General features: G+C 39.5%; 1 protein-coding gene across 1 annotated transcript in view; it reads right to left on the bottom strand.

Annotated features, from left to right (window-relative positions):
- Positions 1-21399: 21399 nt before the first annotated feature.
- The window catches only part of LOC133749024 (zinc finger protein 260-like), a 51728-nt gene continuing 46141 nt past the window's right edge, over positions 21400-26986 (bottom strand). The window contains exons 3-5 of the mRNA XM_062178120.1: positions 26328-26454; positions 26031-26123; positions 21400-23740 (exon numbers count right to left, since the gene is read on the bottom strand). Of these exons, the coding sequence (XP_062034104.1) occupies positions 22065-23740; positions 26031-26123; positions 26328-26454 (1896 nt within the window). The 3' untranslated portion in view covers positions 21400-22064. The remainder of the gene's footprint in view (positions 23741-26030; positions 26124-26327; positions 26455-26986) is intronic.

The raw sequence follows: 26986 nt of genomic DNA, 5'->3' as shown, positions 1-26986 counted from the left end.
GAGGGAGACTCATGGGAATGCAGCACCTGAGACTGCTTATTCATGACCCGGTCTGTGCCCTGAGCGGGGTGGTGTCCATAGCCAGTGCTTCTGATTGTGGTTTTCCACTAGGGATGCCATCTGACATTGGCCATGACATTTTGATTAATTGATGGCTGGTTAGACGCACCCTCAAGATGGAGAGTGTGGCAAAATTGGGAAAGAGAGAGGTGAATTTGTCATTATTTGCAGATGCTAGAATTATAAGAATGTATACATGGGGGTTGGCACTGTGGTGTGGTGGGTAAGACTGCTGCTAGTGGTTCTGGTTCAAGTCCCAGCTGCTCCACTTCTGATCTAGCTCTCTGCTAATGCACCTGGGAAAGCAGTGGAAGATGGCCCAAGTTCTTGGGTCCCTGCACCCACATGGGAGACCCGGAGCTTCTGGCTCCTGCCTTCAGATCAGTGCAGCTCTGGCCTTTTTGGCCATCTGGGGAGTGGACCAGCAGATAGACGACTCTTTCCCCCCCCTCCCCCTGCCCCTCTCCCTGTAACTATGCCTTTCAAATAGAATTAATAAATTTTCAAAAACAAGGATGTATACGTGGACCCATTCCAAAATGTTGAAATGAGCAGGGCTCCATAGTAATATGCAAAAGAATTAAATCATACATATGCACATATGCATTTTTTTCCTTCTTGCACTTGCAAGTTTCACCGAGTTTGCTGCCTTTGGTTATGAAGTCTGGGATGAGACCAAGTCACTCTTCCTCAGTTACTCTTAGATAAGAAAATAGTTATTTTGACTCTTTTCATTAAAAGATTAGACATTTTAATGGTTAAATAATTAATTTGTTTAATGATAAAAAGTCATAATTCATTTAAAGCAAGCACATTCCATCCTTTGCCTTCTCCCTGACTCAATTCCCAATATTGTCGTATCATAATTAATGATGAAAACATTTGGTATTTACATGTTGATTTATATTATACACACAAAAGATTTTGCCAAGTAGATTTTCACACCAGTTTTTGTTTATCTTGAATTTAATAGCCTTGTTTTATATTTACATTTACTTTGTCTTGAGTGTGTCCCTATTGCTACTTTTTCCCAAATGCTAGAACAAATACATCAAAATCCTGGCAATACTTTTTTCTAAATGCACAGACATAATGTAGTATCTTTCACAGCTCTCATTTTTTAACTTCTAGTCTGGATTGTAGAATTGCTTGAAGGATTGTATCCCAAGTCCTTATTTTGTATTTCCTATATTTGCTGACCTTCTCCAACAGCTCTTTTATGGTAAATGTTCAATCTCTAAGCTACCTTACAGTGTGTTTATTGCACTAGTACTTATTGTGTAGGGTGAGAATTCTATAAATCAAAATTTGAAGCCATTTCTTCATAATCTTATAATAGCTAATATTGTTTTTTAAATTTTTTTTAAGATTATTTATTTATTTATTTGACAGGTAGAGTTACAGACAGAGACAGAAAGAAAGGTCTTCCTTCCATTGGTTCACCCCCAAATGGCCACTATGGCCGCTGCTGCGCCGATCCAAAGCCAGGAGCCAGGTGCTTCTTCCTGGTCTCTCATGTGGGTGCAGGGGCCCAAGCACTTGGGCCATCCTCCACTGCCCTCCTGGGCCACAGCAGAGAGCTGGACTGGAAGAGGAGCAACCAGGACTAGAACTGGGCACCCATATGGGATGCCGGCACCACAGGCGGAGGATTAACCAAGTGAGCCATGGCGCTGGGCCCTGCTAATATTGTTTTTATAAAGACTTGCCACTTGTCTTTTATATTTGTTCATAATATTGTATTTCCAACCCCCTGGAAATGTTTAGGGTCGTTTGTATCTCCAAAATTTAATGATTTTATGCCTTGATGTGTAGTTTTTAAAATTTGTTAGGTTGTTAGGTTGGGCACGTTGAATCTAAAAACTTGTGTATTTGTGGGCTAGAGAATTTTTGTGTATTTTTCCTACTGCTTTTCTCCTCTCTCATTGAAATTTATGTTACTTGATGCAATACTTTTAAAGGTTGAAAATCTAAATTTTTCCTCCTATATTCACTTTATCTTTTTATTCTAGTCTTGAAATCTTGTTAACATTATCTTCCAACTGATTATTTGAATCATCACTATGTTCAAGTAATTCAAAAATTCAATTTTTGAATTATTGTTAGTATTGTTAGTTCACCATAGTTCTTCCTATATTTTTATCTTTTTTAAAAAATATTTATTTATTTATCTATTTGAAAGTCAGAGTTACACACAGAGATAAGAGAGGTAGAGAGGTAGAGAAGGAGAGAGAGAGAGAGAGAGAGAGAGAGAGGTCTTCCACCTGATGGTTCACTCCCCAATTGGCTGCAACAGCCAAAGCTGCGCTGATCCGAAGCCAGGAGCCAGGAGCTTCTTCCAGGTCTCCCACACAGGTACAGGGGCCCAAAGGCTTGGGCCATCTTTTACCTCTTTCCCAGGCCATAGCAGAGAGCTGTATTGGAAGTGGAGCAGTCGGGTCTTGAACCAGCGCCCATATGTGATGCCGGAGCTTCAGGCCAGGGAGTTAATCCGCTGTACCACAGCGTCAGCCCCCTAGTTTTTTTATCTTTTCCTTCTTCAAGCATCTTGTTCTTTATAGATGCTGCTATGAATTGGATATGCTTTGAGTGTGTCCTCTGAGCATTCATGTGTGGGAAGCATATTCATCAGTGAGGCAATGTTAGGAGATATTGGAGCATATGGGACCAGCATTGTGGTGGAGCAGTTTGCCATCTCATATCAGAGTGCTAATTTGGATCCCAGCTACTATGCTTTTAATTCATCTTCTTGATAATGTGCCTGGGAAGGAAGTGGAAGATTTTTGAAGAACCTGGGCCCCTGCCACACTTATAGGAGACCTGGATGGAATTCTGGAACCTGACTTCAGCTAGGCCAAGACCTGGCTATTGTGGTCATTTGGGGAGTGAACCTGCAGATGAAAAATCTGTATCTCTTTTCATATCCTTCCCTGTATCTCTCTCCTTTCCCACAACTCTCCATCCCTCAGCCAGTCTTTCAAATAATAAGTAAATATCTTCAAAAAAGAGAGAGATGGTGGAGCCTCATAAGAGGTCATGGGAATATAACCCTTGAAGGCAATTGATGTAATTCTCATGGAACCTAGTCATCTCTGGTGCACTAGTTTCCTATCTTATGATATCATTGCTTTCATATACCTTTCACAATGATTCTGTCATGAAGTCATGACCAGAGCCCAGCTATGCTGGTGCCAGGCCCTTGAACTTCTCAAACTGTGAGCTAAATAAGTCTCTTTTCCTTATAATAAAGCTGCCAGCCTTGGGAGTTTTGTTATAGCAATGGCAATGGTCTAATACAGATACAGTATTTTCTCTGATAGCACATACTAATAAGTAGCTTTTAAATAGTGTATACAAGAGCAATTGAAAAAGTTAATAGAAAATGGAATTACAACATAAGCTTATTTTGCTGAAAATTTTTTGAAACATACATATGAGAGGGGTTCACAAAGTTTATGAAAATGTATATTGTGAGAAAACTATGCATTTTAGAATTTTTGCGCTAAAATAAACTTGCCTTTTAATTCTGTTTTTCCATGAAACTTGTTAAGTACTTTCAGATTTATGTGTAATTCATATATGACTTGTGAATGTAACTGAATCATCACTATGTTCAAATTATATATTGATATAACAATTTTGCTCATAAATTTTTGTACTCTGTATATTAGTTACGACAAATTAAAAAATGACATTTGTCTTTTTCAAACTCACTTATTTCATTAAGCATGATGGTCTTCAATCGCATTAATTTTGTTGCAGACATCAGGATTTCATTCTTTTATGCCTGAGTGGTATTCCAGTGTTTATGTATACCACAATGTCTTTATCCAGTCATCAGTTGATGGGCATCTGGGTTGATTCCATACCTTTGCTATTCTGAGTTGAGCTGCTATAAACATGAGGTTACAGATAAGTCTTTCATATGCATAATGCATTTCCTTTGGGTCAACTCTGATGTGAGATGGCAGGGTTATATGATAAATCTATTTTCAGATTTCTGAGGAATGTCTATATTGTCTTCCATAATTGTTTTTGCTAGTTTTCATACAGTGTATCAGGGTACCAATTTCCTGACATCCTCACTGGTATTTGCTATTTCTTGACTTTTGGATGATAGCTATTTCAATTGGTTGAGGTGAAACCTCAATGTGGTTTTTATATGCATTTTCTTGATGGCTTGTGTTTCTGAGCATCTTTTCCTGTGTCTATTGCCATTAGTACTTCATCCTTTGAAAAGTGCCTGTTCATTTCCTTATCTCATTTCATAACTAGATTTTTTTCTTGTTGTTTTTGAGTTTCCTGAGCTCTTAATATATCCTGGACATTGATCCTTTATCAGATGTATAGTTTGCAAATATTTTCCTCCCATTTTGTCATTGAGTGTTTACTCAACTTTTCTGAGTGTTTCATTTGCTGTCCAGAAGCTTTGTAGCTTGAAGTAATTCCATGTGTTTATTTTTACTTGTATTGCCTATGTCTATGGTGTCTTATTGAGAATTTGTCACCTATGCCAATATTTGCAGTGTTTCTCCTATGTTTTCTTCTAGTAGTCTGATAGCTGAATATTTTAGGTCTAGATCCCTGATGAACTGTGAGTTCATTTTTATATAGGGTGTAAGGTAGGAGTCTGGTTTCATACTTCTGCTTGCAAAGATCCCATGTCCCCAAAAACCATTTATTAAAGACACAGTTCTTTCTCCAGGGACAGATTTTAACTCATCTGTCAAAGATTAGTTGGCTGCAGATTAATTTATGGGGTTTTTAATCTGTTCCATTGGTCAACATGTTTATTTTTGTACCAATAACAACCTGTTTTGATTATAGATGTCCTAGAATTTGTCTTGAAATCCAGTATTGTGATGCTTGAAGCTTTATTTTCATTGTTTAGGATTGCTTTATATTCATGGTCTCATTTTTCCATATGAATTTTAGGGTTGTTGTTTCCAGATATGACAAGAATATCTTTGATGTTATGATTGGGATTACATTGAATCTAGGAATTGGGTAGTATGGACATTTTGATGATATTGACTCTTTCAATTCATGAACATGGAAGATTTTTCCATTTTCTGTTTCATCTTTCTCTTTCTTTCCTTATTGTTTTATAATTTTCATTGTAGAGATCTTTCCCATTCTTGATTAAATTTACCCCAAGGTATTTAAATTTTTGTAGCTATTGTGAATGGAATTAATCTTATGAATTCTTTCTTAATCATGACATTGTTTGTGTATACAAATGCTATTGATGTTTTTGTATTGATTTTAAGTTCTGCAAGTTTTCCAAACTCTGTTATGCATTCCAATAATCTCTCAGTGAAGTCTTTTTTTGACAGGCAGAGTGGACAGTGAGAGAGAGAGAGAGACAGAGAGAAAGGTCTTCCTTTTGCCATTGGTTCACCCTCCAGTGGCCGCTGTGACTGGCATGCTGCGGCCGGCGCACCACGCTGATCCAAAGGCAGGAGCCAGGCGTTATCCTGGTCTCCCATAGGGTGCAGGGCCCAAGCACTTGGGCCATCCTCCACTGTACTCCCTGGCCCCAGCAGAGAGCTGGCCTGGAAGAGGGGCAACCAGGACAGAATCCAGCGCCCCGACCGGGACTAGAACCCAGTGTGCCAGCACTGCAAGGTGGAGGATTAGCCTATTGAGCTGCCGTGCTGGCTCTCAGTGAAGTCTTTTGGCTTTTCTATGTATAGGATCATATAATCTGCAAATGAAGATCATTTAACTTCCTTCTTTCCCATTTGTATCCTTTGATTTCCTTCTCTTATCTAATGGCTCTAAAACTTGTAGAACTTTATTGAGTAGTAATGATGAGAGTGGGCATCCTTGTCTGATTCTGGATCTTAGTGTAAATACTTCCAATTTTCCCACATTCAATATTATATTGGTTGTGGTTTTGTCATATTTTACCTCGATTTCTTAAGGTTTTTATCATGAAAGCATGCTATATTATGTCAGATGTTCTTTATATATTGAGATAACCATATGCTTTTATTTTTCAATTTGATAATGTGATGTAGCACAGTTATTGATTTGCATATATTGAACCATTACTGCATCCCAGGAACAAATCCCACTTGGTCCAGGTGAATGATCTTGATGTGTTGCTGAATTTAATTATCTAATATTTTGTTGAGGATTTTTGCATCTGTCTTCATAAGGGATTTCAGTTTATCTTCATTGTATCTTTTTCTGACTATACAAATAAGGTGATACTGGACTCAGAAATTTGGGAGGATTCCCTCTATTTAAATTAATTTGAGGGGCCTGTGCTCTGGCAAAGTGGGTTAATGCCCTGGCATGAAGCGCCAGCATCCCATATGGGCACTGGTTCTAGTCTTGGTTGCTCCCTTCTGATCCAGCTCTCTGCTATGGCCTGGGAAAGCAGTCAAAGATGGCCCAAGTGCTTGGGCCCCTGCACCCACTTGGGAGATCAGGAAGAAGCTCCTGGCTCCTGGCTTCGGATCGGCACAGCTTCAGCCATTGTGGCCAAATGGGGAGTGAACCATTGGATGGAAGACCTCTCTCTGCCTCTCCTCTCTCTATGTAACTCTGACTTTCAAATAAATACATAAATAAGTAATTTGAATAGTCTGAGAAGAATTAGCACCTCACTTAAAGTTTGGTATAATTCAGCAGTGAAGCCATGCAGTCCTTGGATTTTCTTTGTTGTGAGGGCCTTCATTACTTAATTCATATGTGTCTTGGTCAATTGTCCATTTAGGTTTTCTATGTCTTCATGACTCAATTTTGGTAAATTGTCCAGAAATCTATTCATTTCTTTTAGATTTTCCAATTTGTTGGCAAATAGTTATTTGTAGTAATTCCTAATGATCCTTTTTTTTATGGTAGTAACCATTTTCACATCTCCTTTTTCATATATGATTTTATTGAGTCTTCACCCTTGTTTGTGGTTAGTTGGGCTAATGATGTATCAATTTTATTTCACTGATATTTTGTATAATTTTTGGGTTTCAATTTTGTATAATTTGGGGGTTTCAATTTTATTCTCTAAAATTTGTATTTCTTTCCACCTACTAATTTTGGATTTCATTTGTTCTTAATTTTTCTAATTCCTTGAGATGCAATCTTTTACATTTTTTTTTTGACTTAGGGACTAAGTGCTATAAACTTCTCTGTTAACACTGCTGTTGCTGTACCCCAAAAGTTTTGATATGTTGTGTCATTATTTCTATGAATTTTATTATTTCTCTTTTGATTCCTTCTATAACCCAATGTTGATTCAGGGGCATGTTGTTCAGTCCCCAAGTGTTTGCATATTTTCTAGAGTTTAAGTTGTTAATCCCCAGCTTCATTCCATGTGGTAAAAAATATGGTATGATTTCATTTCTTTAATTTGTTGAGATTTTTTTATGGCCTATCATAGAGAAAGTTCCATGCATTGATGAAAAGAATGTATATTCTGCAGCTGTGGTTTGAAATGTTCTATAGATATCAATTAGATCCATTTATTTAATAATGTAGATGAGCTCTGCTATTTCTTTGCTGATGTTTTGTCTAGTTGATCTATTATTGAAAGTGGTGTGTTGAAGTCACCAATTATTCTATTGGAGCCCATGTTTCCCTTTATATTTTTTAACATTAATTTGTAAATAGCCTTGTGTTCTTACATTGGGTGCATATACATGTACTATAGTCACATAATGCTCTTCTTCATCATCTCTTCTCATAATTTTTTAAGGATTTATTTTATTTGTAAGAGCTACAGAGAGGCAGAGGCAGAGGCAGAGAGAGACAGAGAGAGAGAGAGAGAGAGAGAGTCTTCCATTACTGGTGCACTGCCCAAATGGCTGCAATGGCTGGAGCTGAGCTGATCTGAAGCCAGGAGCCAGAAGCTTCTTCTGGATCTCCCATGTGGGTGCAGGGGCCTAAACACTTGGGTCATCTTCCACTGCTTTCCCAGGCCATAACAGAGAGCTGAGTCAGAAGTGAAGCAGCCAGGATTGGAACCAGCACCCATATGGGATGCTGGCGCCACATGCAGAAGCTACACCCCAACACTGGCCCAAGTTTTTAAAAAAAATTTATTTATTTCTATGACAGGTGGAATTACAGAGATAGGGAAAGACATAAAGGTCTTCCATGTACTGTTTAACTCCCCAGATGGCTGCAATGGCCAGAGCTGGTCAATCTGAAGCCAGGAGCCAAAAATTTCCTCCAGGTCTCCCACATGGGTGCAGGGGCCCAAGTACTTGGGCCGCCTTCCACTGCTTTCACAGGCCATTAGCACAGAATAGAATTGAAAGAGCAGCAGCCAGGATATGAACTCGTGCCCATATGGGCTGTCAGCACCACAGGGAGAGGCCTAGCCTACATAGTGCTGGTCCCCAGTTTTTATCTTAAAGTCTATTTTGTTTGAAATTAGGATGACTATTCCTGCTTGATTTTGCTTTCCATTAACATGAAATAACTCCATCATTTCAATTTCAGTCTGTCTGCATCTTTGTTGGTTAATGAGGTATGTTTCTTATAGGCAGTAAATTAATAGATATTGTTTTTAAACCCATTCAGCCAATGTATTAGGCCATTTACCCTCCAGGTTGCCTAGTATAACTCTAGCCATTGAAGCAACACAGTAGCTGAACATAGATAATGAGGCTTCCTTAATATGTGATGGAGCCAAACCTGGGGTTTCTCACATGTTCTAACTACTAGAGAAGGTGGCCTCCATTGTCTGCTATCTTTGGCCAAATGTCCAGATACTGAAGGTTATCCCCAACATCAATCAAAAACTATTCAAGTGAAGCTGCACACCATTATAACCAATATTGATCCTGTTACTGTTGCTCTGAACTTATGTATTAATTTGAAATCCAAAAGCCCAAATCTTAATAGTAAGCATTGTATCAACCAAGGTGACAAATATTATGACCCACATGCCACCAGTTTTGGCTAATGTAAGCCCTGCCATCTGAAGACTTTGAAGCCAGACTGATAACTGAGGCAAAATTGGTAACAATAAACTAAATTATGGTACCAAAATATAAGCTAATGCTGGATCTCCAATATCAGCCACAAGTGTTTTCACCGGCAAACAACCCGACACCCTATTAACATATCATCGAATAAGGCAACACGTATTAAAACGTATTTGCTACAGAATTCCTCATCACTCTTTAGGGCCAAATTTTGCCAGATGGATTCTATACTCTTGGGCTGCAATGAGAGCACCACAGACACCAATATCATCTTTACTAGCTGTGTATACTCAAAGCCCCTGGAATTAAGTTATAAATGCAAATCAATTTCCCAGATCTAATATATCACACTCATATTACACAAACTGCATATGATCTTGCAAGAATTTTTGGACTTTTCCAAAATGTACACTCTACTTTCATGTCTGAAAGAGATATATGGTAGAGGTTGCTTACAATCACTGCCATTTTAAAAATCAGTGAAGATTATTACTTTCACCAGGAGTCAACTGACTCAAGACTAAGTGCCTCTATTATCTGGAGAGAAGAAAAAAATCTTTAACTAGTTAATTCACTGCCCTAAGTTTCCATTATAAACCCAGTAAGTGTCCTTCAATTACGGTTAAAACAAAGACACATTTCCTTGATGTTACAAATGGAATGTTTATGTCTCCCACACCTATGAGGGCACTTGAACACATCTGTGGAAATTAAAAGGCATGTTCATTATTCTACAATTTTTTTTCAGATTAAAGTCAGATATTTTTTTCAATTCAACACATTTATTTTTTCCAGAAACTTTTATTTAATAAAACTTTGTGCATTTCATAAATACAACTTTAGAAACAGTGATTCTTCCCACTGTACCTGCCTTTCCACCCACACTCCCACCCTTCTAATTATTCTAAAATTTTTTTTAAAAAAAATTAACTTATTTGAGAGGTAGAGCTAGAGAGAGAGGAAGAGAGAAAAAGGTCTTCCATCCTCTGGTTCACTCCCCAAATGGCCACAATAGCCAGAGATGAGCTGATCTGAAACCAGGAGCCAGGAGCTTCCTCTTGGGTCTCCATGTGGGTACAGAAGCCCAAGCACTTGGGCTATCTTCCACTGCTTTCCTAGGCCATGGGCAGAGATCTGGATTGGAAGAGGAGCAGCTGGGACATGAATCAGTGTATATGGGATGCGGGTACCACAGGTGGAGGCTTAGCCTACTACGTCACAGTGCTGGCCCCTACTCTACAAATTTTTTAGACTCGTGCATATAAGGAATCTAATAAGTTAATGAAAGTACATCTTATAAAAGCTATCTGTACTTCCAAAATTCTTTACACAAAATAAACTTACCTTTTAATTATTCCAATTCCTTTGGTATTCATATATATATTTAGAAAACCTTCCCTTCACAGTGTTGACATTTGCAGAAGAGGTCTTCGGGAGGTTAATTAGTATTAAATTTGGCAATGACAGTGTAGCCCTCCTATTGTGATTAATGGAATTATATGAAAATAGGGGGCCATAACCTCCCACTGCAAGCACACTCTGCAGAAAGAAGTCTAAAGACATAATGAGAATGCACCAATCTGCAAAACAGAGAGCCCTCACCAGAAAACAAATAAGCAAGTACCTTGATCCTTAGCTTTCTAGCTTTCAGAACTGTGAGAAATGATTTTACTTGGTTTAACCAACATTATATGTAGTATTTTACTGTGGTAGCCCCAAAATATAGAGAGACGGTGGCATCAAACTTGGCATATTTTTATAATAAATACTTGAACATGTAGAAGTGAATTTGGAATTGGATACTAGGATGCAGGCTACAGTGGGTTTAGGGTACATTCAAGAAATATGGACAAAGAGGGTTATTCTCATGTGATCTCAGATGAAAATGAACATAAGAAACTGAAAAAAAGGGTGATCATAGTCTTTTGTGAAAGAGCAAACTTGTAAGCCATGAAACATTTAACTAAGTAGATTCCTAAGAAAACTATCAAAAGAATGATTTGGGGCCGGCGCCACGGCTCAATAGGCTAATCCTCTGCCTGTGGTGCCAGCACCCTGGGTTCTAGTCCCGGTCGGGGCGCCGGTTCTGTCCCGGTTGCTCCTCTTCCAGGCCAGCTCTCTGCTGTGGCCCGAGAGTGCAGTGGAGTATGGCCCAAGTGCTTGGGCCCTGCACCCCATGGGAGACCAGGAGAGGCACCTGGCTCCAGGCTTTGGATCAGCACGGTGTGCTGGCTGCAGCGCGCCACCACAGCGGCCATTAGGGGGTGAACCAACGGCAAAAGGAAGACCTTTCTCTCTTTCTCTCTCACTGTCCACTCTGCCTGTCAGAAAAAAAAAAAAAAAGAATGATTTGGTTCCAGCTAAGTGATTGTACTGCAATGTAAAAAGGAAAGCACTATGTTGAAGGAGAGAATGATAGGAAAACAGAATAAGAACATAGAAATTTGAGAAATTTTCAGTTCATACATATTCCAAAACATTAAGAATGCATTTTCAGAAAAGAACATGAATTCTGTAGCAGGAATATCACTGAGGAAGAAATTATGATATTATAGAAGCAGAAAAATTGTCAACTTGAAGAGAAGGGGGGGAGAGAAGAATTGAATAAAAGATGTCAGACTCTATACAGTGGAAACAGTTATTTGAGTATGAATGTGTGCTCTTCTTAATGACAAAAAAGATTCTAAAGTTGATTAAATATCATGAGGGTCATGTTCTCAGTTTAAATAGTCATATGGATTCTTTTAATTAATTAATTTACTTATTTGAGAGGCAAAGTTACAGAGAGAGGGAGAGACAGAGAAAGGTCTTTCATCTGCTGGTTCACTCTCCAAATGGCTGCAACAGCCAGAGCTGTGCCGATCTGAAGCCAGGAGTCTGGAGCTTCTTCAGGATCTCCCACGTGGGTGCAAGGGCCCAAAGACTTGGCCATCTTCTGCTTTCTCAGTCCATAGGAGAGCTCGATCAGATGAGTAGCAGCCTAGATATGAACCGGTGTCTGTATAAGATGCGGGTGCCGAAGGTGGAAGCTTAGCCTACTAAGCCATAGCACTACTCTGTCATATGGATACTTATTGAAACTCAGGGGCAGGACTCATCTTGAGAACTGTGGGTGTGAGGCCATCAAATACGTGAAGTGGAGTCACACAAAACCCTGGGAAGCCAAGGTGCCCCATATAGAACCATGGAAATAATGCTGCTATCTCAGTGCTCTGAAAAGCAGAGTATCCAATTAAAGAGCATCATTCAGGGACTGGCGTTGTGGCACAACAGGTTAAAGCCCTGGCCTGAAGTGCCGGCTTCCCATATGGGCACCGGCTCTAGTCTCAGCTGCTCCTCTTCCAATCCAGCACTCTGGTATGGCCTGGGAAAGCAGCAGAAGATGGCCCAAGTGCTTGGGCCCCTGCACCCATGTCGGAGACCTGGAAGAAGCTCCTGGCTCCTGATTGGCTCAGCTCCAGCCATTGTGGCCATTTGGGCAGTGAACCAGTGGATGGAAGACCTAACTCTTGCAAATAAATAAAAATAAATCTTAAAAAAAAAAAAAAAGAGCATCATTCAATGCCTAAAGACCTGATGGAATTTTCTTTGGCTAAGTTTCTGAATTTCATCAGGGCCCATCATTCTTTGCTTCTTTCCTATTTTTCAATTTAAAATGGGACCGTCTCTCATTTACCTAACCATTTATTATGAGAACACAATTTTTCTGGTTTTATTGGCTCACAGATTGAGATGAATTTTGTCACAGGATGAATCATAACTGATGCCTCTCTTATGTGATATAGATATTTAATGATATTATACATTTAGTATTATAAAATATTAAGGTTTTGCAGACTGCTATCATGAAATGAAATTTCCAAGAAAAGACAAGAATTTAGGGGGTGCAAGCATAGAATTTTATAGACTGAATATTTTTATCTTCTCCCAAATTACCTTAAAACTTTGAACCCAAAAGTGATGGCATTGGAAGATAGACACTTCTGTGGGTAATTACACTCAGATTATTTCATGAGGGTAGGGCCCTCCTATTATTGTAAGGGTAAGAGACATCCCCTTCTGCATGTCTCCATTCACTGATGAAAGACTATGCAGGGACAAAGTAAGGTGGCCACATTAAAGAAAGAGCCGTCACCAGGAACCACACCAGCCAATACCTTGTTCCCAGCCTCCGGAACTGTGAGAAATAAATTTATGTGTTGCTTGGGTCTCCTAGTCTAGGGCATTTTGCTATGATAACCATGAGGCCACTGTGAAACTTTGGTTATGCACAAATAAGTATTAATATTTTTGTGTATCTACTACAAAAAATATAACTACCGGTGGCCAGTGCTGTGGTGTAGCAGGTAAAGCCCCCACCTGCAATCCGGCAACCCATATGGGCAAGTTCGAGTCCTGGATGCTCCATTTCTGATCCAGCTCTCTGTTATGGCCTGGGAAAGCAGTGGAAGATGACCCAAGTCCTTGGGCCCCTGCACCCACATGGGAGAACCAGAAGCAGGTTGAGGCTCCAGGCTTCAGATCAGCGCAGCTTTGGCTGTTGTGGCCATTTGTGGAGTGAACCAGTGGATGAAGACCTTTCTCTCTGCCTCTGCCTCTCTGTAACTTTGCCTTTCAAATAATTAAAATGTTTAAAAAATATATAATCATGGGATCTATCACTTTGAAATATATATCAGTCATACTTTAACACACTTAAATTATCCACCATGGTACTGTCAGAGACTCAAGAAATTTCTTTTTTTTTTAATAACATAAAAATGGGATAGTTATAAATTGATTTACCAAGATCCCAACTTTTCTATTTCTCATTTAAAATTTTTTTTAAATATTTGTTGATTTTTTAAAAAGAGATTATTTATTTGAAAGTCAGTGGTACACAGAGCAGAGGCAGAGAGGTCTTCCATCTGCTGGTTCACTCCCCAATTTGCTGCAACAGCCAGAGATGCACCAATCCAAAGCCAAGAGCCAGGATCTTCTTCTGGGTCTCCCACATGAGTGCAAGGGCCCAAGGACTTGAGAGCCATCTTCTACTGCTTTCCCAGGCCACAGCAGAGCTGGATTGGAAGTGGAGCAGCCGGGACTTGAACCAGCATCCATATGGGATGGCGGCACTACAGGTGGCAATTTAATCCACTATGCCACAGCACCAGCCCAAGATTTGTTGATTTGAAAGGCATACTTTACACACAGAAAGAAAAACAAAGAGATAGAATCTTCTATCCACTGGTTCACATCCCAAATTGTCATAACAGCCAGGGATGGAACAGGCCAAAGGCAGGAGCTTCATCCAGATATCCACATGGGTCTCAGGAGCCCAGCAATCTTATGTTGTTTTCAAGGTATATCATCAGTGAAGCAGCTGAGACTTGAACTGGTTCCCATATAGCATTCCAGCTCCGGATAATGCAGCTTAACCTGCTATGCTACAATGCTGGCCCCTATTAAAATATTTTATACATTTTTTAGTCATTTAGTCACTTATTACCTACTTTCAAAGTCTGTCCAAGTATTCAGGCGACCCAAATATCCCAAACAATTTATCCTATATCTCATATGAAAGCCTGAAGGGATAAACTGTAGTTTTTAAAAATGCCATATGGACCCAGTGTTAAGGCTATGGATTTATAACAGCACATTGCCATTCTTGAGCAGTCATTCAAGTTTTTCTGTATTGTACTCAGACAGCTGAGCCACTAAATAGCTTCCCTAGGAAAAGAAACATAAAATCACCATGAATAGCTCCTTCACTCTGAGGAAAACATGAATTATCAAAGTTAATCACTCTTTTTATTTTAATTTTAAAGGCAGGAAGACAGACACAAAAACAGAGATTTTCCATCTAATAGTCAAATCTTTTTTTTTTTTTTAAGATTTATTTTATTTGCTTGAAAGAGCTACAGAGAGAGGTAGAGACTCAGAGAGAGGTCTTCCATCCACTGGTTCACTCTCCAGATGGCCGCAACAGCCAGAGCTGTGCCAATCCGAAGCCAGGATCCAGGAGTCTCTTCCAGGTCTCCCATGCAGGTGGAGGGGCCCAAGGACTTGGGCCATCTTCTACTGCTTTCCCAGGCCATAGCAGAAAACTGGATCAGAAGAGGAGCAGCTGGGACTAGAATTGGCGTCCATACGGGATGCTGGTGCTTCAGGCCAGGGCTTTAACCCACTGTGCCACAGCACCAGCCCTATGGTCAAATCTTTAAATGTGCACAGCAGCTGGACTGTGCCACATTAATCCCAGGAGGCTAGAACTCAATCTTGGTTACTAATATGGATGGCAGGACCCACATAGTTAACCATCACCTAGTGCTTTCCAGTAGGTGCACTAACACTAGAATCAGAAATGGAGCTGTATTCAAACCTGTGCACTCAGATTTGGGTGTGGGTATATCAAGTAGTTTATTAAGCCATGCAGTTAAGACTTGTCCCCAAATCAATTAAACTTAAACCTGAATCCATAATAAATTACTTGTCTCTAGCTTAGCTAAAGTCTTTTGACCAACTGTGCTTCCATGAGTGGCCTTGAATGACTTATTCATCATTGCCAGGTCCTTCTGAGTGTAACAAAACTGCAAAACTCTCACCTGATCAGAACATGTCAGCCTCTCATAAAGCTTACTCGAGGTAACAAGGGATATAAAAAATTCAGGAAGTTAATACGCTGTCATAGAAAATGGCTTCATATTCCAATTCTTGGAAGATCAGTTGACAGCCATTACCAGGCTGCAAACAGAGTTCCACATGAGAGGGGGACCATCAGGCTAACATGTCACCTGCTCTAGCAGCATTTTATTCCATTGTCTTGCTTCATCTCCTCTGTCACTTTTCCACACCCTAACTCTTTTTTTTTTCTGGCACCAGTTCCCAGATCAACAGCTCATACATGCTCCTTCCTATCTAAGCACAGTTTTATTTATTTATTTATTTTTGAAAACAAAACTAAGATGACAATACCCTTAAGCAGTTCATAGCACAATGTACTCAGATCATCACAGATGATAAAAGCCCATCCAGAAAACCAGAAGTCATTTCAGAATAGGGGAGGACAGTGCTCTAGGTCAACAACCTCACGACAATCATTGAGCAAGAGATTATAGAAACATCGGTCAACAAGCTGACTTGTATCTAATCCAGCAGAACACAGGATTTAGACATCCCCAAAACAAAAATTCAGTGAAATTAGGGGATTCCTGACAATAACTCCCTGTATCACTAATCATTATTTATGAATAACAAAATATATACCAATGCGCTTAAGAGGAAAGTAATGTGTTGAGGCATTAGTGATAAAAACTATTAGAACAGGAAAAAAAATCTCATCTAGATTTAAGAAATGGCTCCTAAAATCTCAATACAGCCCATTTTAAAATAGTGATGACATTAAGGAATATCATGTATTAATACTTAGGCTTGCATCAGGAAGCTGTCTGATTAATTACATTTTTTAAAGATTTATTTTATTTATTTGAAAGAATTACAGAGAGAGGTAGAGACAGAGAGAGAGGTCTTCCATCTGCTGGTTCACTCCCCAGATGGCCGCAACGGCCGGAGCTGCGCCGATCTGAAGCCAGGAGCCGGGAGCTTCCTCCAGGTTTCCTACATGGGTGCAGGGGCCCAAAGACTTGGACCATCTTCCACTGCTTTCCCCTTTTCTAAGGGTGGCTTTTAAAAGTGCATAAGGAGCATTGGGGCATCAGTTAAGCTACTATGATTCTAGAGCCCCATATGGGTGCGAATTCTGGTTCTGCCTACTCCACTTCCAATCAACAACCCCTAATGCACCAGGTAAAGCAGCACATGGCCCAGGTCCTTGCAAATCCTTGGCCTCTATACCCAACTGGGAAACCTGGATTGTGTTTCATGTTCCTGCCTTCAGACTGGCCCAACCCTGGCCATTGCAGTCATATGGGGAGTGAACTAGCACATGGAAAAATTCCTGTGTGGCTCTCCCTTTCAAATAAATACACTTTAACTTTTAAAAAGAAGTATATTAAGTGACAGATATGTTAATCTGCCTGACTTGGTAATTTCAGACTGTACATTCACTAATTAAAATTTGCCTACCAGTTAATGCAACTATTTGTCAGTTTAAAAATGCAAAGAATGGAGCAGGCATTGTGGTGTAATGCGTTGAGCCACTGCTTGGAATACCTGCATCCCATATTTCATTGCCTGTTTTGAATTCCACTACTCTGTACTTCCAATCAACTTCTTGCTAATGGTCCCAGAAGGAGGTGTCTGATGGCCAATAGAGTTGGGTGCCTATCAGCCTGTGGGAGAATCTGATAGCATTTCTGATTTCTTGCTTGAGCCTGGCCTTAACTTAGCTGTTGTGGGCATTTGAGAAGTGATACATTGAACGAAAAATCTTTGCCTCACTTAACCTTTCTAAGAAATACTTTTAAAAGTCAAAAGTTTTAAGTTCAAAGATACAGAAAGGTTAAAAGTCAAAAGATAAAAGATGTATAAAATGTAAGGAAGATGCCTGTAATGGTTGGCCATTATTAACAATTGACAGAATAGAATTTAAACAAAAGATGGTAACAAAGGGCTGGCGCTGTGGCTCACTTGGCTAATCCTCCGCCTGTGGCGCCGGCACCCTGGGTTCTAGTCCTGGTTGCTCCTCTTCCAGTCCAGCTCTCTGCTGTGGCCCGGGAGGGCAGTGGATGATGGCCCAAGTGCTTGGGTCCCTGCACCCACAAGGGAGACCGGGAGGAAGCACCCGGCTCCTGGCTTCGGATCGGTGCAGTGCCAGCCGCAGTGGCCATTAGGGGAGTGAACCAACGGAAGGAAGACCTTTCTCTCTGTCTCTATCTATATAACTCTACCTGTCCAAAAAAAAAAAAAAAAAGATGTTAACAGAGATAAATAGGGACATATTATAGTAAGGAAATGTCAAGTGGTCAACAGGTTTTATTATATATATATATGTGTGTATGTGTGTATATATGTATATATATGTGCATGTGTGTATAACATACAAAAGACAAAGAAATGAGTAGATTACTCAACAACAGTACATGAAGATGCCAATATCCAACTTACAAAGATAGACATAGCAGCTTTAAAAAGACTGAAAAGGATACAGATTTGAACATTATACAACAAATTGATAATATCACACCACTGAACAAAAGAATATGCATTTGATTCAAGTGTACACAAACTTTACAGAGAAGACAATTTTCTAGTTTATGAACTTGTTTGGATAAACTGAAAAGAATGGAAACCAAATATTTTTTTGCTGATTACAATGGGTTACTACTGAAAATAAGAGGTGAGTGAGTGGCCTTACAGTTAAGATTCTGCTTGGTAGGTTCACATCTTATTTTAGAAAAACTAACGCTCTGGCTCTGCTCCCATTCCTGCTTCCTGCTAATGTGTATCTTGGAAAGAAGCAGGTAATGAATCAAACAGCTGGGTCTATGCAACCCATAGGAGATATTGGGTTGAGTTCATGGCTTCCAGTTTTTGCTTGCCCAGTCCTGGATGTTGTGGTTATTTGGGGAGCAAACTACCTGAGGGGTAATCTTTTTCTCCCTCTCTGGTTATCAGATAAAGAAAAAATACACATAGTTTTTGAAAGCTAAAAATCAAACCAAAAATTAAGAATTTAAAAACATTGTGGGGGCTGATGCTGTGGTATACAAGGTTTAGCCTCTTCCTGCACTGCCAGCATACTATATGGATGCCAGTTCAAGTCCTGGCTGCTCTGCTTCCAATCCAGCTTCCTGCCAAGGTTAACTGGGAAAGCAGTGGCAGAAGGCCCAAGTTTTCTGGCCCCTGTATACACATGGGAGACTCAGAAGAAGCTCCTGGCTTCAGCCTGGCCCAACCCTGATTGTTGCAGCCATTTGGGAAATGAATTTATGGATTTAAACTCTATTTCCCTCTCTACCTCTTCTCGCTCCATATTTCTTTCAAATAAATAAAAAAAAATCTTTAAAAAATTACAGAAAACAAGCAGCACACTTGCAAATAACCAGTGGCTCACAGAACAAATCACAAGAGAAACTAGAAAATAGTCTTACAAAAGTGAAAATGAAAACACAAGAATCCATGAGTTACATGGAAATTAAGAGCTAAATATCTGTGCTTTGAACAGAAGAAATATTTAAAATCAATACACTATTCTCCTAGATTAGGAATGTGGAAAAATCTGGTTAAAATTATTGCTAAAACAAACCTAACAAAGGATCTGAGTAAAAAGGATAAATGATGCTCTGGTGCTCTCTATATGCTGCTGGAAAACTTGAAGCTGGGATGGTGACATGTGGAAAGTGACCTCTCTATCCAATAGTATGCCCTGATTCTGTACCCAGCCTCTACTCTCAGGGTCTTTCATGGGTCCCATTTTACTCTACTTACAAATGCAACTGATGCTGATGCAAGTTATACTGTCCCTAGAGTGCATGTAACCTCTGCTCCGAGCCCACAAAAGGGCCTACCATCATCACCAACTTGCTCTTGTCTGCACATCATTCCTCAAGCCTGCTTGGGTTTCTGGGGACCAGGCTGGAACTGCAGAGTGAAACTGAGTTTTAGTTGCTGGGAGTAACTCAGGTCAGAGAAAAACAGTGCTATTCACCCCTCAGCACACAACTTTGACATCAGCAAAATCATCTCTAAATATGGAGATAACACATGGAATCAACAGAAGCTGAATCCATGATGGGTAAGGAAAGCAAGGAAGACAGAACTCCAGTCCTCTCAAGAGCAGAACAGTAATGACTGACCACTTTTTCACCCCAACAGTGTTTCCTGTGTTATCTAGGGTGCATATGTTCCCAGGAATTAAAACTTTTCTGGATTATATTACAGAATAGGCTCAAAATCTGGAGACAATGTGGGAGTTTGATCTACACCCTCACTCAATAAAGTGGATAATGTCATCTCCAGTCACTCCTTTATCTTACAGAACTACTCCAGAGATTTGCAGAACTAGGAACTGTAACCCAGGGGGCTGTGCTCTAGCTCGCACTCCCTGTAAGCACAAACAGTTACATCCAAATGCAAAGCTCCTGTTCTCTTCATCACTAGTCCTCTTTGAAGTCACTACTCCCGATTGCCTGAAGATGACTGCTTTGATTTTTTTTTTTTGGACAGGAAGAGTTAGACAATGAGACAGAGAAATGTCTTTTTTCTGTTGGCTCACCCCCCAATAGCTGCTACGGCCAGAGTGATGCACCGATTGGAAGCCAGGAGCCAGATGCTTCCTCCTGGTCTCCCATGCAGGTGCAGGGCCCAAGCACCTGGGCCATCCTCTACTGCCTTTCTGGGACACAGCAGAGAGCTGGACTGAAAGAGCAGCAACCGGGACAGAATCTGGCGCCCCAACCAGGACTAGAACCCGGGGTGCCGGTGCCCCAGGTGGAGGATTAGCCAAGTGAGCCATGGTGACAGCCTCTGCTTTGATCTTAACTATGACTATTTTGCCTTTATTTGGGTTACATTTTCAATATAATTATTTGCCTAATTAATCTCGGGTTTGATTAGCAATTGGAAGATGCTCAAAGACAAGGGCTATGGGTGGAAGGAGGTAGAAAGGATGAGTTGCAGGGCTGTCCTCTTGCTGGGAAATAGAAAATGAGCAATTAGAGCCAGCTCATCCATCACTGCATTTGCAGCCCACTGATTAATGGCCAAGTCACATGCATAAAGTGTCCATCCCAAGCAGGTATGTGTTAAGATCTGAGATGATCTTGACAGAATCCAGAAAGGACTTTGCAAATAGTGTAGAGAAATAAACACAACTTCAAATAAAACCTTGAGAGGGAAGAAAACCAAACAAGATTATACTAAAATAATCATCAGGCTAAAGTAATACAAGAGTATTGCATTTATATACCAATTTTCGCTCACGGAGTCCTCTTGCTACATTTCAGTGAAAGCTGTTCTCCCTAGGCAAGAAGGAATTTAAAGAAGAGGGGTAGAAAAAGGGAATCAGGCCTTAACTTTAACAAGACTTAACAAGTAACAGATACACAAGTATGGAAAACCTACGGAGAGTTATAACTTAAGAATTGGGGTTGTCCTTTTATAAGATGGGTGTTGTGTGTGGGTGAACACCATGAATATCCAAATGGGAAACATGGAACAGGACTGAATACTGCCCAATGTCATGCTCAAGAAAATCTCAGACCTGTGAAAGGCAGATTCATATATTAGAATTTAGGATAAAACATGGCATTTGGTTCAGGTGTATTGTGGGCCAAGGCTGCAAACATGTTGGATGTTTCTAGCCAGCACAATCCAGGAGCTACACAGAAATGGTGGGATTTTGGCAATGTGAGGTGGCAGCATGGGTGCAGCTAACATTACTCAGTTCCTAGGGCTTACCTGCCTATAATATCTGCAAATATGTCAAAAAAACAGAAGTCAGAACATGTCAGACAAATGCAATCAACCCAGGATTTAATAACAAACAGGGGTAACTCACTATACAGAAAAAAACAGTCCAAGAAAGAAAATAAATATTGGCACAGAATCAATCTCAGGAAAACAGCATGGACTTTATGCCAACAGAAAACTCAGCTCACATTCCATATTCACTCACTAAAGAGATTTCTGAGAATGTGGACAAATCAAGACCTACACAGAGGCAATTCTGATTCTCATGAAGATACAGGTCACTATCTTGCATAGCATTTTAGGTGACATGCTGTGGGTTTACTAGAATAATGTGGGGAATTAACCATGGGAAGATAATAAAATAACTACACCAAGTAGCTTGTACATCTTAATAACTCATAGCCAGTCTGTGGCACAGAGGATTTACTTCATTCTATGAACTTCCTAATACATGCTGAAGTACGATTCCACCAAATGGTTTTCCCATGTACATTCGCCCTGTGAATTTTCTTTTGATTTATGAAGAGGTGAGATTTTTTTATCACAAGGCTCTTCCAAGTTAAATTGTTAAGGTTGTTCCTCTGTGCAAATTCTGATGTATTTTTAGGTATTACTTCTGGCAAGTTTTCTACATTATATCATTTCCTCTCCTGTATGAATTCTCTGATGTTTTAGTATTGCATGATATAGTTAAGAAAGGGTTTTTCCACACTAATAATATTTGTAAGATTTCTTCCTTGTGTGAATTCTCTGATGTCTTATGAGGTGTGACCTTTGGCAAAAGGCTCTCCCACAATCATTACATTCATAAGGTTTCTCCCCTGTGTGAATTCTCTGATGGATAATAAAGTATGATTTTCGGGCAAAGGCTCTCCCACATTCTTTACACTTATAAGGTTTCTCACCTGTGTGAATTCTCTGATGTGTTCTGAAATATGATTTCTGGCAAAAAGCCTTTCCACATTCATTACATTTATACGGTTTCTCCCCTGTGTGAATTCTCAGATGTGTTTTGAGGAATGATTTATCACAAAAGGCTTTCTCACACTCATTACATTTAAAGGGTTTCTCACCTGTGTGAATTCGCTGATGTGTAATGAGAACGGACTTCCGGCAAAAGGTTTTCCCACACTCATTACATTTATAACGTTTCTCCCCTTTATGCATTCTCTGACACGATTTGAAGATTGATTTATCACAAAAGGCTTTCCCACACTCATTACATTTATATGGTTTCTCACCTGTGTGAACTCTCTGATGCCTAAAGAGAACTGATTTATAGCAAAATGCTTTTCCACACTCAATACATTCATAAATTTTCTCCCCTGTATGAATTCTCTGATGTGTAATGAGATGTGACTTCCTGCAAAAGCCTTTTTCACATTCATCACATTTATAAGGTTTCTCCCCTGTGTGAATTTTCTGATGCCTAATGAGGGCTGATTTATAGCAAAATGCTTTTCGACACTCAATACATTCATAAATTTTCTCCCCTGTGTGAATTCTCTGATGTGTAATGAGATGTGACTTCCAGCAAAACCCTTTTCCACACTCATCACATTCATAAGGTTTCTCCCTTGCATGAATTCTCTGATGTGTTATGAGATATGACTTCTGGCAAAAAGCCTTTACACATTCGTAGAATTTCTCACTTATGTCATTTCTATGATTACTAGTGAGGTCGGATTCACTGCACACATAGTGTTTTCCCCTTATATGAGTTCTCTGATGAATGGTGAGGCAGGATTTACAGTTGCAAGATTTCCCAAAAGGTTTACACACATAGCCTTTCTTCCCTGTATATGTTCTTTGGTTTACCAAAAGATCTGATTTATAAATGAGAGTTCTCTCATACTCAGTAGATTCATATGGCTTCTCTCTTATGTGGTTTTGTTGATATTTACTCAGGTAGGAATTTTTATGGGAAGCTTTCTTTCCTATCTGAGTTGTGTTTTTGACAATGGCAATTGACTTATTACAGTTCTCTTCCATGCAAACCCTCTCAGATATAAAGCCTTTCCTATATCCACTGAGTTCAACTGGTGGCTGCACAGTCTGCATCTCATGACACTGATTAAGAGGATCACAGCACTGGAAAGAGTTCTCAGGTACATTAGGGGCATCAGATTTCCCTTCAACAACTTGAAACACATCAGGCCCACTAATGAGATGCACATTTTGAAATATATTGCATGCTTCTGGTTTCATTCCTGAACGATTCACCTTTTTGATAATCAGTTTTGGAATATGACTTGAGCTTAAATTAAGTCTTTTTCTTAACTTGATTCTTTTGGGAGTTGATGTACTGTTGTAGGTGATGACATTTTGATTCAACCTTATATCTTGACTCTCCTGGTTGTTCCCAATCAGGTCATCATTTGGGACAACTGAAATGAGAAAAACCATATCCATGAACCACATTACAGTGTTTCTTCTGTAATATTCGTGTAAAGACAATGGAGTACTTGATATCCTAGTGACATTTGATTTTAACATACCAGTAAATAATATTTATTAACTATGTGGTTTTACTCCTTAATACATTATAAATTATGCCAACAGATTTCACAATGTTCAATCATGATGTTTTACTACCTCAAATGTTATGCTAAGTGTATCAGAATGGGATATGTGATCCCATGAGAGTCCCATTGTGAATCTTGGATACTCTGCATCCAATATACCTTTCTACTCATGTATCCTGGGAGGCAGCAGATGATTGTCCAAGTGCTTGGTCTCCTGTCACACATTTGAGAAACCTAGATGGAATCCCAGGGTTTTAACTTCATCCTGATTCAGCACAAATGATACAGGCATTTGGGGAATGGAAGTTAATAAAAATGTGTGCGGTGCCTCCACGTTCTCACTGCCACTCTGCCTTTCAAGATGAAAAATATTTAAAATTTTAAAAAATGGTAAAACATTTAGTAAAACTATTTACCCATTGACTACCTAGAGTAAAACACTGAATTGTTTCCAACTGTTTGTTTTTGTAACTTTTTCTCTGATTTTTCTTATAAAAAAGGTGTTTTGTCTTTTTCTGCTGAACTTTCAGCCTTAAAGATGGGAAAGTTACATTGACATACCACAGTTTAAGACAGGTTTTGAAACTAGTTATCTCATATGAAATCTTCCCAGGGGAATGGCATTGTAGATGTTTCAAAAAGAAAAATTCCTTTTATCTCCACTCTGTGATGACAGCTTTCCACATATTTATAAGGAAACCTGATATCTTCAGATTCTTAGAAATACCACAGGTACAGTAATGCCCCAATACACCACCCTAGGTATGTGCTCCCAACCAGATTAAGGGATTTTTTTCTGCAACCCAGGGAAAGTTCACCTTCTTTGAAAAGTTCTTTTCTAGCTCATCAGTACCATTGGCTTTCTCCTCTCAGTTCTTGGTATATACATTCCTGCTTAATAATTTGACTTAATAAAAGATTTTGATGTTTGGGATGAGCATATGTCTCAGTTAATTGATTTTCCAAAGTTTTTCTTATCTTTTGTTATTCTTTAATGATAATGAAAGCGAAGTAAGAATTCAAACTTCAAATTCCACTTACAAGCAAACCTGGGAATTCAACACAAAGCAATGGGTTTACATGACCTTCGAACACAGAATCTGGCCGGCGCTGTGGCTTAACAGGCTAATCCTCCGCCTTTTGGAGCCGGCACACCGGGTTCTATCCCGGTTGCCCCTCTTCCAGGCCAGCTCTCTGCTATGGCCTGGGAAGGCAGTGGAGGATGGCCCAAGTGCTTGGGCCCTGCACCCGCATGGGAGACCAGGAGAAGCACCTGGCTCCTGGCTTCGGATCAGCGAGATGCGCCGGCCGCAGCGGCCATTGGAGGGTGAACCAACGGCAAAAAGGAAGACCTTTCTCTCTATCTCTCTCTCTCACTATCCACTCTGCCTGTCAAGAAAAAAAAAAAAAATCTCATTATTCTTATCGGTGAGTCTAGGACCACCTACTTCCATATCCATATGCTAGTTCCTGCTTAGATCTATGATTTCTGATGTCACAATACAGAGGCTTATTCCTGAACATCTCTTTATCATATTTTATTTATTTGAGTGATAGGGAATTATAAAGAGAAACAGAGCTCTTATCCACTGCTTCACTCCTCAACTGTCTGCAGCAGCATATCATTTTAATTATTTCAGAGTCAAAGACAGAGTGAGAGACAAAGAGGGAGCACGCATTCATTGCTTCTATCCTGGAATTCTTACAACAGCAAGCTCAGTGTCTGGCCCATACCAGAAGTGGGAACTCAATCTGGGCAACTAGGAAGAAACTAGTACTTATGAGCTTACCAATTAATATGTATTAAAGGAATTAATAAAGAAAAATGAAATGCATTAAGGAAAACAGTATGAAAGTGGAGAGCAAAACAAATTGGAATCTAGAGAATGTACCTAATCTAGAAAAAAGCCTAAGTAGAGGCAGAAAGAGATTACAATTGTTTTACATCAAACATATTCACCAAGAATAAAAGAGGCTGAGGGATATATCTATGAGAGCCTTCCCTGGAGACTGTAAAATGCCAACATCTGATGTATGAATCAGCACTTCTCAGGGCTGAGACTTGGGAAAAAAAATCAGCGAGAAGAGCTCCTCCCAACATCTACAAAACTCCCTCTGTCCCAGCCTTACTGCCCAGTATGTGCTGTCTGACCTGGCAGGCTCTGGTTTAGGTATTCTTCTATCATCCATGGTTCTGGTTCTTGCTCCAACTTGTAGATCAAGTCAGGTTTGGTAATACAGTGCCCTGTTAATGGGAAATAGCTTGGTTTAGGAGATTTGCAGCAAAAGCACTTATTTAAATATCTACGCTTTAGGGAGATATTCCAATTCTTCAAAGATTTTAAATTCTATACCTACCCAAAATTAAAGCTTATAAATACAGCGTTCATTTATTTGTCAGATGGGAATAAAATGTAACAACTGGGTATCTCAGAGGAGTGTCACTTACTCAAGAACAGCAGATTGCTGTAGGTTTCCAGCATCACATTCCTGTACAGGGTTTTCTGAGCATTGGTGAGGAATTTCCACTCCTCCCAGGTGAAGTGCACAGCCAGGTCTTCAAATGACATCAACACCTGTGATAGAGCATATGAGCTGTATCATAACACAAAAAGACTTGGAGTATATTCTAGTATGCGTGTCTCATAGCTACTTATATAAGGTACAGCTAATTTTGTAATCTATATTGGCATCAGAAAGCAAAATCACAATGAAAATATCTTCCTCTACATTAATTATATAATTTCAAAATCACTACAAAAATTTCCATTATTTGTCTGGAATTAGTCATTCTCCTAATGATTATAAAATGAGCCTAGAGTATAATCTGTAGACCAAAGTATAAACGAAAGACTGAATCAAAATGTTACGTGAACTACAGGAGAAAAATGTTGAATATTGATGGGGGAAACAAAGAATTTTTGAAAATATACTTTTCTGGATTATTAAGTTTCAGTTCACCGAAACACCAAAGTAGTTAGATCTTCTACATAAATGTGTTCCCATTAACATTATGCAACACAACTAAGATAGTAAAAGCACAAAAAATACAGTCCAGGTAATGGGGCTACAAATTTCATCACCTTACACTATAAATAGAAGTAGAAA

This window comes from Lepus europaeus, chromosome 20 (assembly GCF_033115175.1).
Source record: "Lepus europaeus isolate LE1 chromosome 20, mLepTim1.pri, whole genome shotgun sequence".
Classification (NCBI taxonomy): Eukaryota; Metazoa; Chordata; class Mammalia; order Lagomorpha; family Leporidae; genus Lepus; species Lepus europaeus.
Note: the sequence above shows the minus strand (reverse complement) of the source record. Positions and strands in the feature narration are given on the sequence as shown.